General features: G+C 39.3%; 1 protein-coding gene across 2 annotated transcripts in view; it reads left to right on the top strand.

Annotated features, from left to right (window-relative positions):
- Positions 1 to 14571, top strand: part of DNAI3 (dynein axonemal intermediate chain 3) — a 58371-nt gene extending 43800 nt beyond the window's left edge. The window contains exons 17-24 of one of the 2 annotated variants that reach the window (XM_089497527.1): positions 798 to 885; positions 1711 to 1841; positions 5420 to 5483; positions 6215 to 6345; positions 7454 to 7658; positions 10038 to 10129; positions 12264 to 12386; positions 14103 to 14571. In XM_089497527.1, coding sequence (XP_089353653.1) covers positions 798 to 885; positions 1711 to 1841; positions 5420 to 5483; positions 6215 to 6345; positions 7454 to 7658; positions 10038 to 10129; positions 12264 to 12386; positions 14103 to 14252 — 984 coding nt within the window. In that variant the 3' untranslated portion in view covers positions 14253 to 14571. Of the gene's footprint in view, positions 1 to 797; positions 886 to 1710; positions 1842 to 5419; positions 5484 to 6214; positions 6346 to 7453; positions 7659 to 10037; positions 10130 to 12263; positions 12387 to 14102 lie in introns of those variants that run through there. The other variant, XR_016277922.1, reaches the window with a different exon arrangement.
- Positions 14572 to 14846: the final 275 nt, after the last annotated feature.

Genomic DNA, 14846 nt, shown 5'->3' with positions numbered 1-14846 from the left:
TGAAAAACTGAGTCATAAAACCTTTTTAAAAATATAGATGCTGGTTATACAGGCACCTGGCATTCTAAATACAAAAATGACCTCAGACTTGCTCCATTACATAGTTTTTTCAGAAATTGCTTTGATGTTTCTAATGTTTTAATATGTGACTGCACAGTGCTTGAAAAGCACTAAAAGAAATTACACGGGAAAATCAGTGTCTGCACTTAATCAAAACCGAGTAACAGCTAAATTGATTAAAATATCAAATTTGTGAAAGAACTGTGTGTGGAACGACATGTTTATTGTGTCTTTTGAATTCAGCACCCATTAAGTCATTTATGTATTATTATACATCATATATGGACTGTATAAGTACATTTATTAATTGTGGATCAATTGTCCTGTGTTTGTAATTGTATAACCATATTGTGAACTGTTTGTCTTTTTTGTGACACCAACAACAACTAGTTATTTTTGAAGTTTCTATAAATGGTTTTCATTATTGTACAGTCACACATTTAGATATACTTTATAATCAATATATGCATTTACAATACATTCCTTGATCCACTCCAGAGATTATTGTGCTTTGTCTGTCAGAGGGGTGAGTGCTGAGGTTTCCCCTGTGTGTTGAATTGTATTCTGCAATGTAAATACTATATTTTTAGGAGCTCTGTGTTTGCATTAGCAGCACCTTTAGCTTCATTTTCCAATATCAGTCTCTTTCTGGACCTGTGCAAAAATGATGTAACCAGATACATTCATTCTTTTTTTAATGGATTGTTATTGCCATGTACTCTCTATATCCTAAACAGGTAACCCTGCCCAAGACGCATACAGGTGCGGAATATAGTCCAACAAAAATTAGCTTTAAAGAAGAACACTATCACACCAAAATTCAAGGTAATTTGATTTTACATTTCATGTTTGAGAGAAATTTATCTTAATAATTCTTAATGCCCTCTGGAATACCCTTCTACAAGAAGCAAGCCTGGCCCCCTCCTTGCTTGCCTTTTGTTGGCAAGCAAAAATGGCTTTATTCGGGCAGGCTTTTGATGTATAATCACAGGGTGGCTTGGGTGGTTGTTATATAGGGTGGGTATCATGGTTTTAGTGTGGTTTTAATGTCTGTAATTTTATATTGTTTTTAGATGACAATGTAATTGTTTTATTGTAATATGTTTTTAGAATTTTTATTTGTGAGCCACCTTGGTTCCCTTTGGGGAGAAAGGCGAGATAGAAATCAGAGAGAGAGAGAGATCATAACTGTGTGACAGAAGGAATAGAGCACCTCCCCCACACCCAAAGACAGAAGTATTTCCCAAAAGTACCATATAGTTTCAGTGAAGTTTATTCTGCAAGATGGGGGGTTTGATACAAAGCAGGTGTTAAATTAAGACTCTGTGATTCTTTGATCCCTTCACCATCAGCTATGCTGCTATGGCTGATAGGAGTGGCAATCCAACAACATCTGGAAAGTCACAGTTGCTCACTGTGTTAAATGGTAATATTGAGTGAGTAGAGGTATGAAGTCTTTCAGTTTGCACAGAGGTCTTTGTCAGGCAGAAGGAAAAGCCACTTAGCAGCTAGCACAATGCAGTTGAAAATTATTTCTATCACCCCACTTACTAACATATTTACTAACTTACTAACATACTTACTAACAAGTAGAAATGTTTGGTTGTATCACTTTTGTATTATAGTAGTGGTATCCATTTTGCTTTAAAGATAAAACACAACCCCAGTTCAAACCAGAGACAACTACAGAAAAACTGCCCTACAGTGAGATACAAGCCTCAACGATCAAACCTCTTAAGATGTTAGAAAATATTACCAGTAGCTTTTTGGTTGGGACGGAAGTAAGTTTATTTTTGTGTAAATTACTGTTAATGACAGGAGAGATTTGGAGAATGCAGGATAATATATCTCTCTGAACAGATATTTGATAAACTGACAAGTAAATTCTTTGCCTGAATCAAGGAAGTTAGGTACAGGTTTTGTACTTCCACTCTATGTATTCCACTACAGACTTGTAATGTTACTGAATTTGTAAAACTAAACCAATTTAAGTCATTTTTGTGGGTTTTTCAGGCTATGTGGTTGTGATGCAAGCCACAGATACAGGCCAAACATCAGGAATACATTATTCCAGAACATGGCCACATAGCCCAAAAAACCCACAAAAAACTATGGATGCCAACCATGACAGCTTTCAACTTTCCAATTTAAATAATTTAAATCCAAACAGGTATACAGTCAGCCTTCCATATCTATGGGTTTTTTTATCCACAGATTCAAGCATCCATGGGTTGAAAATATTTTAAATACATATAAAGCAAACTTTGATTTTGCCATTTTTTATAAGGGACACCATTTTACTGAGACATTGTATTTAATGGGACTTGAGCATCCACAGATTTTGTTATCCTCAAACGAAACTCCAGTGGATACCAAGGGTCCACTGTATTTATAAGCATACAGAGATAAACCAGCAATACATATAATTTAGTAAATAAATGAAAAGCTAGGAGTTTCTCTAATCTGAGTCTATATGTTGGAAGTCTGCTGAGATGACTCTCAGAAGGTTACTAAGTAGTTTATCAGACAAGGGGAATTGGAAGTATAATCCAATGGCAATCTGAACGCAATCATGGGGTTTAACGTTATTGTGTGATAACCTACTACACACAAATTCGGGCAAAGGGAAGTCAGTCTGAACGCAATCATGTGATTTCACGTTATTGCGTGATAGACTGCCACATGCAAATGCAGGCAATGGCATGCTATTTTTGGGCAATGGGAAGCCAGTTCGAATGCAATGCGCATTCACGTAATTGCGCTAAACTAGCGACTTTAAGTGAATGCGTTCTGGCCCCACTTTCTTTTCATTCGAATTTAAGAGAAATTCCTACCATTTGATAAACTCCTAAGAATCAGCCTCCTGTCACTCACCTTAGTTCACTGTATCAGTTTGATATAGTTATATAGTTTAACTGCTGTGGCTCTATCTTATGGAATCCTGGGATTTGTCATTTGGTGAAGTACTTAAAATTCTCTAGTTCCTTACCTTGAACTACAAAACTAGACCTCTCTGGAAAACAATTGTGAAATTACAGATTTCAAGATTCAATAGGATGGGGACAGGACAGTTAAAGTAGCATCAAATGCTAAAACTGTATGGTATGGAGACACCATATCAGAAGTATGATGCATAGCAATTCACCTTGGTAGATCTCTTTCTTTTTCTCATTAGTAGAGACCCTGGGCAGGGACTTGGTCTGTGACTTTATCAAGCCAGCAGTTTATTTGGGGGCAACGAGGAATAGTGGAAGACTTCAAAAAGTTACTGTGGATTGTAACCTTCAAAATGCCCAGCCAGCATGGCCATTGGCTCTTGGGAATTATATTCTGAGGCACTAAATACAAGATGATTTACCTTTTCATGTTTCCTAGAATCTCATATGTATGTTCTTTTACCCATCAAAAGAAGTCAAAGACAAGTTTCTGCATCTCATAAAAATGTATGTAACTTAACTTGAGGTAGCAGATGCACAAATGCCTCACAGCAAGTTTGCAGCCGTTAAAATCCTTCTATACTGGAGTCCCTTTCTCTAGATTCGAAGCTGGAGAAGGCAACAAATCACAAGTTTTATTAACATGTAACCCATACTTTCCTAGCACATAAGATTAGTACCGTTATATGTATAAATTATTAGATAACTAGATGATAGATAGATAGATAGATAGATAGATAGATAGATAGATAGATAGATAGATAGATGATAGATATTTACACACAACACACAAATAATTCCGCTTCAAAACTCATTTCATCATCTCATGTCATTAATGTTTCTATCTGCCTTTCTCCCAAGAATAGGAGCCAAGACAGGTTACAATTATATACAAAATTACAGTAAATATAAAAAGAGTAAATCCTCTAAAAACCTTTCTCAAAGCTTTTGACTATCTCCTTATCCTCAACGCTTATGAGTCCAGTCTTATTCTACAGAACACAGAGGGATTTACTTAAAATCAAACATACTTAATATTGTGATGTGAATGGAATTAAATCATGAGAAACTACATCTGCTTGCGTTTCAACATTTGGTGGCTGGCAGGCAATTTGGAAGTTTGTAAGACTGTGATAGGAATCATCACAAAGTGGCTATCATGGGAGGCTTTCCACTTCACAAAATGATGGTGGATGTAGTCAGTGACCAGTGAAGCTGAAAGAAAGGTAATGGGCAGTGGCATCTTCACTTCTGGTGTTATCCGATGCTGTGGGAAGGGGCAAAAGCGCCCACTTGCCTCTTTTCCTTTGCCACCGCTGCATGGCCTCCTCCTTAGGCAAAGCCAAGCTGGGCATGCTCACCCCTTGTCATTCACTATGGTTCTGAGGAGACGTCACCACTGCAGTGAAGCTGGGCACACTCACCCTTCTGTTTTACCACAGCAGCCTCTTCCTGGCCACTGTAGTTAAGCTGAGAGGACTGTGCTTGCCCCTTTTCACCCTGTAGTGGGAAGAGGGCCTGACCAGGTGTCTCCTCTCTTCTGGGGTATCACCCAGTGTGGGCTGCACTACCTCTAGTGATGCCACTGGTAATGGGCCCAAATACCTACATAAAAAGCAGAAGGGGGAGCCTAACTCTAGCTACTCCTTTGAAAATAGAATGTACTCCAGTGCACATTCCATTGGAGAACACACTGAAATAAACAAAAAGAAAAAGTATCCCCCCTTCCCATCCACAGGCAAAGTGTATTAATGCCTCAGCCCTTTCCTTCAAGCAAAAACCTATCCACACACCACATAAAAAAGAAGAGAGGCATCATAAAGGCATGCCCCTTAGTCCCCACCATGCCCAGCGTATTTTTTTCGGGGTGGGGGAATGGCCAGAACATGCTTCAAAATGAAGTGCTGGCCTGAAGGTTCATGTTGAGACTATCTCGGGTGAAAAGACCTCTCAATGAATGTAGAGCGCCCTCTCCCAGTTTGCAGAACAAAAGAGCTCCTTATGATTTTATGCCTTATTTTGAATGTGTAGTTTTGCTCAGTATCTTCTCCCAGTTCAAACACACCACACACACACACAGAGAGAGAGAGAGAGAGAGAACAAAGCAAAACAAAGAACTGTAGAAATGGTTTCTTTGCCTAGCTTTATCTCTCAGTCCATAAACACAATTTGTCCATGCCAAAAATTCATTAAAAAAATAAAGATTGCATTATAAAGTACATTTTAAAGTGCCTTAAATTATCTAACAGTTCTACTGCATTATCTAGTTTTCAGTCCAAATATACCTAAAAATGTGGAGGCAAGCAATGCAAGGAACAAGTTTTGATTTGCTAGCAATTTTAAAATTTCAAAAAGAATCAAAGTTTGACTTGTGACCAGTGTTTCATTTAACCTCCTGCTGTCTGTGTTGTGTGCCATTACAGGATGGTGAAATTCTTTGTTCAGACTGGAAGATGGAAAGAGATGGTGATTCAGGAAGACTGCTTAGTATGTGTTATATTTCTCAACATAGCCAAAGATTGCTGGGGAATCGGGGTAGTGATCTTTTCGTAAACCAAGGTTAAGATTTCAGATGCAACAGAGATGCTCATGTTCCTCAAAGGTTGCATACAACAACATTTTGAACCAGTGTTAGAAATAACTTGGCTGAACTCATCAAGGTAGCAAATACAGAGTTAAAAGTATGATAGAAGTGTGGATGCATAGGGCAAAGAAAGAAAAACAGAAAACAACTCTTACAAGTAGGCTGTCCTATAAATTGCTTGAACCTCCTGTTCCCAAAAGTCCCTATCAGCCTGACCAATGATAAGAGATAATGGGACATAATGGTGAGGAATGGTGGATGTTGTTCATCAACATCAGTCGAGAGAAAGGTTCCTAGCTCACAGCATCAACATGGGGCCCATGTAAGTGACTATGTACAGAAAGAATGTTTAAAAAAGCAGTCTTAACAAAGACAAGTCAAGATTTTGCTCTAAGCGTGTGAATGAAATTTGCAATACATCTTTCATAAATAAAGGGTAAGTAAACATTACTATGAATTAGACATATAAAAGACTGCCTTTTTTCCTCTTTCTTTGTGAGGGGGAGCTGAGAGCTCTTCATTTCATGCCAACCTTTTTATATGATGGAACTCCCATCTTGCAACAGATGGATAATATGAGGAGAAGACAAAAATGAAGGGTTGGATAAAATGGTTTACTTCTTCCTTTCTTAAGGCCAGAAGCCAAGCAACGTACATATCATCCATGATGGACTCGTTCACACTGTACAGAGGTCTCCATTTTTCAAAGACATCATTCTCACAGTTGGAGGCTGGAATTTTGCAATCTGGAAAGAAGGTGTTACGGTACGTTCCTTCCAAACTGAAAGTGGAAAAAAAGTCACAAATCTATTCCAAATATGAAAGGAGAATCCAAAGATGTGAAAGAAAAAAAATAAGTTACAGCATGTTTTGAACTGTAAGAACAGCTCTTCATCAGGGGAACATTGACTTATTTAACCATTCCTCTTCAGAATAGGATAGTACTTAAGTGGGATTAGGATCAAATGTGATGATACAGTATGACTTCTGTATCTGCGAGAACAGTACCTGTGGTTTCATTTACCCATGTCTGAAAAAATATGTTCCCTAGACATTTCTTAGGTCCATCAGCACAATTCTGTGGTATGCTTCTAGCAGAAATTGACCATCGAATCATGCTGGAGGACCTACAAATGCCTAGAAAGGTATTCTCTTTAGGAATCTTTATGTCCTCCAGCAAGACCCTATGTTCAGTTTCCTCTAGAAGTCATTCATTTCAAAAGGGTTCACTATTACCTGTGGTTTCATGTTTCCATAGTAAGTCTGAGAACATATTCCCCATGGATATGGAGGTCGTGGTGTATTTAGCCCTTTATGCTGGTGTTTTTTATTTAAAAAGAATACCTTTGCATTGAATAGTTTGTGGAGTATTTACTACACCAATAAGAATTCCAATACATTAAGAATTAGAGTTAGCATTTGTGATTTACACTATACTTCTGTTTTCTTCTTCATGGTCTCTGTCACTCACACAAATGCATTATCTGTTCCTGCGCAGCATGTTTTGGAACCTTCTAGGTCTGTTATGTAAGTGCTTTGGCTGTAGCCTCACCACTCTCCACACATCTAATGGACATGCTTCTCACCTCAATCCTCAGTTCCTTGTCATCTGCCACAGCAGCATCAACTAGGAGCCTTCTCAACATTATTTCATCTTTGACTTGATGTTGCTGACTTGATGACAGCCTATTTTGTAAACTTCCTGATTTTCTACTGCCTTCAACTTTAATTTTGAAAAGATGAGGAAATTGGATTAATTTTGAAAGTAAATTGTTCAATTCTGGGAAACCATCAAACATGCTGATGGAGAATATTAAATTTAAAGTTTTGATATATATTCATGTATCAATTTGATTTTGTGTTTTTAATTAAGAATGGACCACTTCTTGGGTCAAGCTGTGCAGCCAAGAGATATACTGTTGGACACTGGTCCTTATCGAGGCCAGGTGTTTTCTTCATTGGAAGAGAAGATGGAAATATTGACATTTGGGACATATTGGAGAAAACTCATGAACCGTCTCAGACCCAAAATGTTTGTATCGCTATGATTACTTGCATCAAGCCCTGGATTTACTCTTGTACGTCAGTGTTCAGTATTTTGTTTTGGTGCTGCAATTGTAACTTTGCAATGGATTTGGCTTTAGCACATGGAAGCTTGTATCCTGTTAGTCAACCTTAATGCCTGTGAATGTCTTTCTTTTGCCAATGTGGGGTTTGTATTCCCTTCTCTCCATCACATGCTGCAGCCATTCTGTGTCTGGTGTAGAGCATTGGGTGACTGGAGAAGCATCTGGCTCTGTGTCAGTAGCCAGATGTAAAATTATTATGTCATCTACTGAGACCTCCAAAGGACTCCAGTGGACATCAGGGAAGGATATAATCATTTTGTGTGTGGTTATATTCTTAGCCAGGTGCTTCTCCAGTCCTCCAGCACTCTCACCAGGCATGGGATAACCACAGAAGGGAGGGGCTACATCAAATCTATGACAGATCTGGGAATCAGCTGAATGGCCAGCCAGTATAGCAAAGTTTCACATGCAGAACTACTGTGCTATACTGAACCATAAAGAATTGTGGCCAGTAGTGAGTGACAAAGGAGATGCTGGCGTTTAGGAAAACCATGTTTTAAAAAGAGATAAAGGGTTGCATCTGCACTGCAGAAATAATATAGTTTGATGTCACTTTAAGTGTCATGACTCGTTGCTATGGAATTCTGGGTTTTGTAGTTTTGTGAGATATTTAAACTAACAAGCTACAAATACCAAGGTCCCATAGCACTGAGCCATGGCAGTTAAAGCTGTGTCAAGCTGTATTATTTCTGCCATGCACATTCAACCAAAATCAATTCAAATGCTATAAATCTGTGCCAGATTCTTAGATTAGAGATACTGGCCATGTGATCTTCCAGATATTGTTAGACTGCAATTCTCATTAGCCTTAGACAGCACAGGCACTGGTGAGGGATGATAGCAGTCCAATAACATCTGGGTTACTAGACAGTGCTCCTCCTTGAGGCAGATGGTGATGTTAAAAGGTTCAGGATGGAAAAATATCTGGCAAGAGAGCAGCCTAATTTGACATAAAAATAGATTTGTAAAATAGCTCCATGTCTTCAGCAGCTAGTAATACAACAAAATAGACCAAGGGCTACATGGCACTACAAACAAATGCAGGCAACAGAGTCCTAATTGCACTTTTTGCAGAAATTAAAGCTGCTTGCCATTAGAAGGAGGAGTTTGCACTATGTGTTTGCACTATGAGGAGAAGGCAGAATCCCTGTGGGAGAGTAGTTGGGGGCAGAGAAGGAGCAGGCAGAGGTTAAGCATCTGCTTCATACCCCACCTACACTCTTTATCAGCACTAAATTTCATTCTGCCCATACATTAAAAAAACAACAGTGCTCTGTCTCAGATACATTGGCTGGGTTTCAGTTACATTCTGTGCAATGGCCGGCACCTAATGTCACAGTCATGGTTAAAAGTAAATCCTGTTGATATTTTTAGACACCTGAAAATGATGAATTTGGCAGGACATTCACTGCTGATATTCATATAGAGTATATAGGCATGAGAAAAAGATAACTTCTAGCTTAAGGAAGAACTAGTCAACCCACAACAGATACCTATCGGTAGGAGCATAACTACACTGTCAGGAGGTTGCAGATGCAGCAGCCACCAGGGAAGTAAGGCATTGCAGGCTGCTTGAACCCAGCAGACTCCTGAGTGCCTTCCTTTGCCAGTGCTGTGAGACTCTAGAAAATGGAGATTTATGCAACCGTTTGCAGAATTCCAGTCAATGAGTCTTGTGGCACTTTGGAGACCTCCAAAGTATGCAATGCTCTGTGGTTTTGCCTCATACCATAAGCTTCCATGAACTACAGCTCACAACAATCATTGTGGTCTGGTGGGGGTGGGTAAATAAGTGAAATCAGAAAGAAATATGTAGAAAGTAGTGGCAATGACATCATTACAAGTAAGCATTCACAAAATTGTTGCGTATAAATTAGCACAGTTAGCCTCCCCTGGACAAATCCACAGATAAGAATCCACAATCACAGCTAAGAATGCAATTGCCATTTTGCTGATTTTTTTAGGTGCCACAGGAGTCCATGTTGTTTCTGCTGTCACAAACTAATGCAGCTCTTTATTTGAAAATCATAGCTATGAGTATTAGCATTCCAGTTCAATGGACTTTCATGAATGGCAAAGCAAGATTGGCTTAAAGACAACAACTGGGGGGGGGGGGGGCATTTCTTGTCAGCCACTTGACAATTAAATGTTATAGGCTTTAGTGAAGAAAGTTAAGAAGAAAGTCCAAGAACTGATTTTCAGAGAAAGATGATGAGTTGTTATCATTTATGATGCATTCGTTGACTATCAGATCTACTGTGCACAAATATGCAGCAGCATTGCTGTTTTTTATCACTTAGTACTGTTATCTTCCATTTTCTCTTACAGCAAAGCAACACTTCTTAGCCATATCAGATGACTTTGGTACACTACACGTTTTAGAAATTTCATGGACACTAAGCCACCCTTCCAGCAATGAGGTCTGTAACTTGTTCCACAAGTCTTGGTGCTGCTGGTGTTGGGGAGCATGGGAGGGATATTGCATGGGGTTTTCAGGGCACTGCAAGTTGTAGTTAGCATTGCCATCTTGTGGCAGCCTGTTGAATAGCCAACAAAGATGTGGCACATGTTTAGACCAGGCAGCAGATATGTAGGTTGCCACCTTCATCAGCAGAACAGAGCAGCTGAGGTAGGAACAAATGCAGGGCTGTTTTAGAGTAGAGACTGTTGTACCAGTTAGCTGTTGCTTGGGAAGGGTGCCCACTAAGCCCTGTCTCCCTCCTGAACAAACTCCCAGCAGCTGCATTTGTGGGACAATGGCACACAAGGTCCTTCCAGAGAATTGTCTTGTGTAACATGGAATTTTATAGAGGGCCCAGACTGCAACACTGACCATTTTTAACCACCTTCTGTTTTCTTACTACCTCCCCCACCTTTTTGCCTTTCCACAGAAAGTCTGTTCAGGAGATAGAAATTGAATATCAGCATAATACCCTTTGGATGGTAGTAGTAGGAAATGTTCACCAGGAAGCGCTCAAAGTCTTTCCTCTAGCAAGAAATGCATGCTTCTAATTACATTTAATCAGGGCCCCCACAACTGTTTTTTCAGGGAGTGGTGGAAGGGATTCCATATCGGCAAGCAGGCAGTTAACAGTTTTGACTATTCCTGTCTTCTGCTATAATTTGAAATTCCCAGTCATACCATCCATCACAACAGCTATCATAATGCTGAGGGCACAGTCACAGGAAGAGCAAGTTATTTCCCCCATGTATTACCATTCAATTATTCTTTTAGTCCTACAAGCACAATGTGTAGTTATAAACATCCCTCATCTACACAATATTGCTTGCATCTACACTATAGAAAAAATGCATTTTGACACCGCTTTGTGTGCTGAAGCGCTTTCCTATGGCATACTTATCAAATTTGCAGATGACACCAAATTAGGAGGAGTAGCTAATACCCCAGATGACAGGATCAAAATTCAAAATGACCCTAATAGATTGGAAAGCTGGGCCAAAGCTAACAACATGAATTTCAACACGGAGAAATGTAAGGTACTGCACTTAGGGTGGGAAAATGAAATGCACAGATATAGGATGGAGGACACCTGGCTGAATGAAACTACGTGTGAAAGGGATCTAGGAGTCCTAGTAGATCACAAGTTGAACATGAGTCAACAGTGTAATGCGGCAACTAACAAGGCCAATGTGATTTTAGGCTGCATCAATAGAAGTATAGTGTCTAGATCAAGGGAAGTAATAGTGCCACTCTATTCTGCTTTGGTCAGGCCCCACCTGGAATATTGTGTCCAGTTCTGGGCACCAAAATTTAAAAAGGATGTTGAGAAACTGGAGCATGTCCAAAGGAGGGTGACTAAAATGGTGAAGGGTCTGGAAACCATGTCCTATGAGGAACGCCTTAGGGAGCTGGGGATATTTAGCCTGGAGCAGAGAAGGTTAAGAGGTGATATGATAGTCCTGTTTAAATATTTGAAGGGATGTCATATTGAGGAGGGAGCAAACTTGTTTTCTGCTGCTCAAGAGAACAGGACACAGAAAAATGGATGCAAGTTACAGGAAAAGAGATTCCACCTCAACATTAGGAGGAACTTCCTCACAGTAAGGGGTGTTGGACAGGGGAACACACTCCCTCAGAGTGTAGTGGAGTCTCCCTTCTTGGAGGTCTTTAAGCAGAGTCTGGATGGCCATCTGTCGGGGATGCTTTGATTGAGATTTCCTTCATGGCAGGAGGTTGGACTGGATGGCCCTTGTGGTCTCTTCCAACTCTATGATTCTATGATTCTATCCTAGGATTCTATAGGATGGAGCCATGGCAGTTAAAGTGGTGTTAAACTGCATTATTGCTTTAGTATAGATACTCCCTAAGTGTGCAGCTGAGCAACTGTGTTGCACAAGAAGGTGTTGGATCGCTCTGTGTGCAGTATCCCAGCAAAAGGTCCTTGCAGGGGCGTAACTGGTGGTTATGTAATTCACCAACAAGATTCTGACTATAAGGCTCCTAGAATAGATGGATTACATGGCAGGGGATATATTCTTGTTACTAGATGTTTAATATGGCTGTCATAATGAAAGCCACACTGGGAACCTCAGCGTTCCAGTGTTCTTTATTACTTTGAGCGAGAAGTCAAGCACCTGGAGTTTGTTGAGCAGCGGAAAGAATTCCGAGAGCAAGAAAGAGTGGCCTTGGAGCATGAAAAGATGATGACGAAAATGGTAAGATCTTTTCAAGAGACCAAAAACTTTTTTTAAAAAGTTAGCACTCTTAAGATGTTGAATACTATTGGTCAAGTGTTGGAATGTACCAGTCCTTGAATTTGCAAACAGTAGAGGAACAGAATATCTTTGGGCTACAAGTTTGTTTCAGTGGGACTTTCTCTCAACCAAGGATATGTGCATTAGGTCTGCAGTGAAAGTGAATTAGTTGTGCTTTTATTCAGCACATGCTAGTCTATAATATTAAGATATATTTTCATGGACCCTCTTCTGTTATGATTTTTATCCTGCCTCGAGCTTTGAGGAGAAGTGGTAAAGAAATAAAATTTAATATTAGTGTTAATGTTAACATTTTCCAAAATGTAATGTCTGCTCCACTTCTTGCAACAAGGAAAGCTCAGGAATCACTAATTTTATGGGGAAAGTAGGGACATTTAGAATTTTGAGGGATGTCATGGATGATGCTCTCAAATGTGTCTCACAATATGGCTGCCATAGGGGTCTGTGACTGTTTTCAAGAAGGTGAAGTGGTGAGGCAAAAAGAACAGTAACATGCCCAAGAACCTAATACATTGTAAAAGTGGAGTCTCAGTTCAAAACAAGAAAGCACTCCTTAGAATCCACAGTTTTCTGTTCTGTTTCATAGAAGGCAAACTGAAGTGGCTCAAAAACTAGAGCAAGAAAGATGGCTATAAGCCTCAGATGTCAAATCATATTTGCTCCCTCAAAGCACTGTAAACACCCATTTCACAGATTACAAACTGGTGATGCGGAGAAACTTATTTCATGGTTTAAAAAAACCACCGACACTTACAGGAAAAACAGAAGAAAAACTGCTAGAGATATATACATGCACAGAGACAAAACAGATACTACTACACCCAAACCAACTAGCTAACACATATACCACATTTTCAAATACTGCCCTTATACAGTTGGCCCTCTGTATCCATGGACTCTTTATCCACATATGCAACCATCCCCGGTTTGAATATATATATATATATATATATATATATATATATATATTCCACAAAGCAAACCTTGATTTTGCCATTTTAAATAAGGGGCACTATTTTACTTTGCCATTGTAATGAATGGGACTTGAACAACCATGGATGTTGGGTATCCACAGAGGGTCCTGGAACCAAACCCCAGTGGATACCGAGTGCCCACTGTTCATGGCCATCTGTTCTGTTCATACGGGATATTTCCTCCAGTCCTTCAGCATGGTCCTTACTATACTGGGCACTACACCCTTAATATAAGCACGAAATATTAACAAGACCATCAACTATAGTGAGATTTAGGTCTCCACCTGTAAGGCTGCATCTAGAGCAAATTTAGCCATTTGGCCCCAGTATCTGGAAGGGTAGTTCCCTTATTCCAGTTACAACTACAAATTGCTATTAAGATACTGGCAGCAAAGTAGGAAAATGAGAAGAGGTGGATGAAACAGCGTTGTTTTGAAAGCAGTTGAAAAATGGTATGACACGGGATTAATTGGGATTGTCTCTACCAAATTGGGACAGCTGGAGGGTATGTTATCCCATATCTGAAATAGCAAATTCAGTGAAGGGTAAATCTGCTTTACTACTAAAATGTTGTTGGATATTTAGAAGCACAGTTCTCTCAAGGCACATAAGATACTGCCGTCAATGCTCTTGCAAATTATCTTTTGTCTACAACTCAGAATATTTTTTTCCTCCCTTGCAGAAATCAACTGGTGGTCAACGATCAAGAGAATTAATGGAAGAAAAGATCAATCAAGATAATTCAGAATTTTTGGAATTAGAGAAGAGTCTTCTTATTCGGCTTGGACTAGTGAAAGCACCAGATAAATTTAGCCAATCCAGAACTGGTTAACTATGTGGCCAACTGTTGTTGTCATATTCACTCTTGAACAACATAGTTAACATTACTGTAATTCAAAAACGTATCAGGGGACCCCATGTGAAGCATCGTTTTGGAATCTACTGGGCAGTAGCACCCACTGTTCAGAAGGCATCACCTCTTCCCATTTCTTAGTGCTTTAGCTTATTTTGAATTGAGAACTACCCAAAATGTTAAATAAAAGAGGGAGCTGTACAGGTGTAAAAAATACACACACAGGCAACATTTTGTTTGTGTTATTCAGTTATGTATTCACAATAAAAGCAACTCAGTTTGCATTATGTTTAATTGATATGAAGTAGTCATTAATACAGATAAGTACATAGACCCATCTCTGTACAGTCATATTAACTGCATAAGCAATCAAAACACAGAAAGGTCAAGGGGTTTATTTCACATTATCTTTTTAGGCATCCAGCACTGAAACTAGGCATCAGGTTTTTTCCAGACCCAAAGTCCTGGCTAGCAAAATAGTTATTAGTTATTAGAAAAGTAATCTTTCTAGTTACAGTACTTACTAAAATGGCTATGTTGCAGTTTAAGGCATTTTTAGATAAATTTGTTTTC

This window comes from Sceloporus occidentalis, unplaced genomic scaffold (assembly GCF_023333645.1).
Source record: "Sceloporus occidentalis isolate IW3139 unplaced genomic scaffold, rSceOcc1.0.p SCAF_104, whole genome shotgun sequence".
Classification (NCBI taxonomy): Eukaryota; Metazoa; Chordata; class Lepidosauria; order Squamata; family Phrynosomatidae; genus Sceloporus; species Sceloporus occidentalis.
This window is presented reverse-complemented; position numbering and strand designations above follow the sequence as displayed.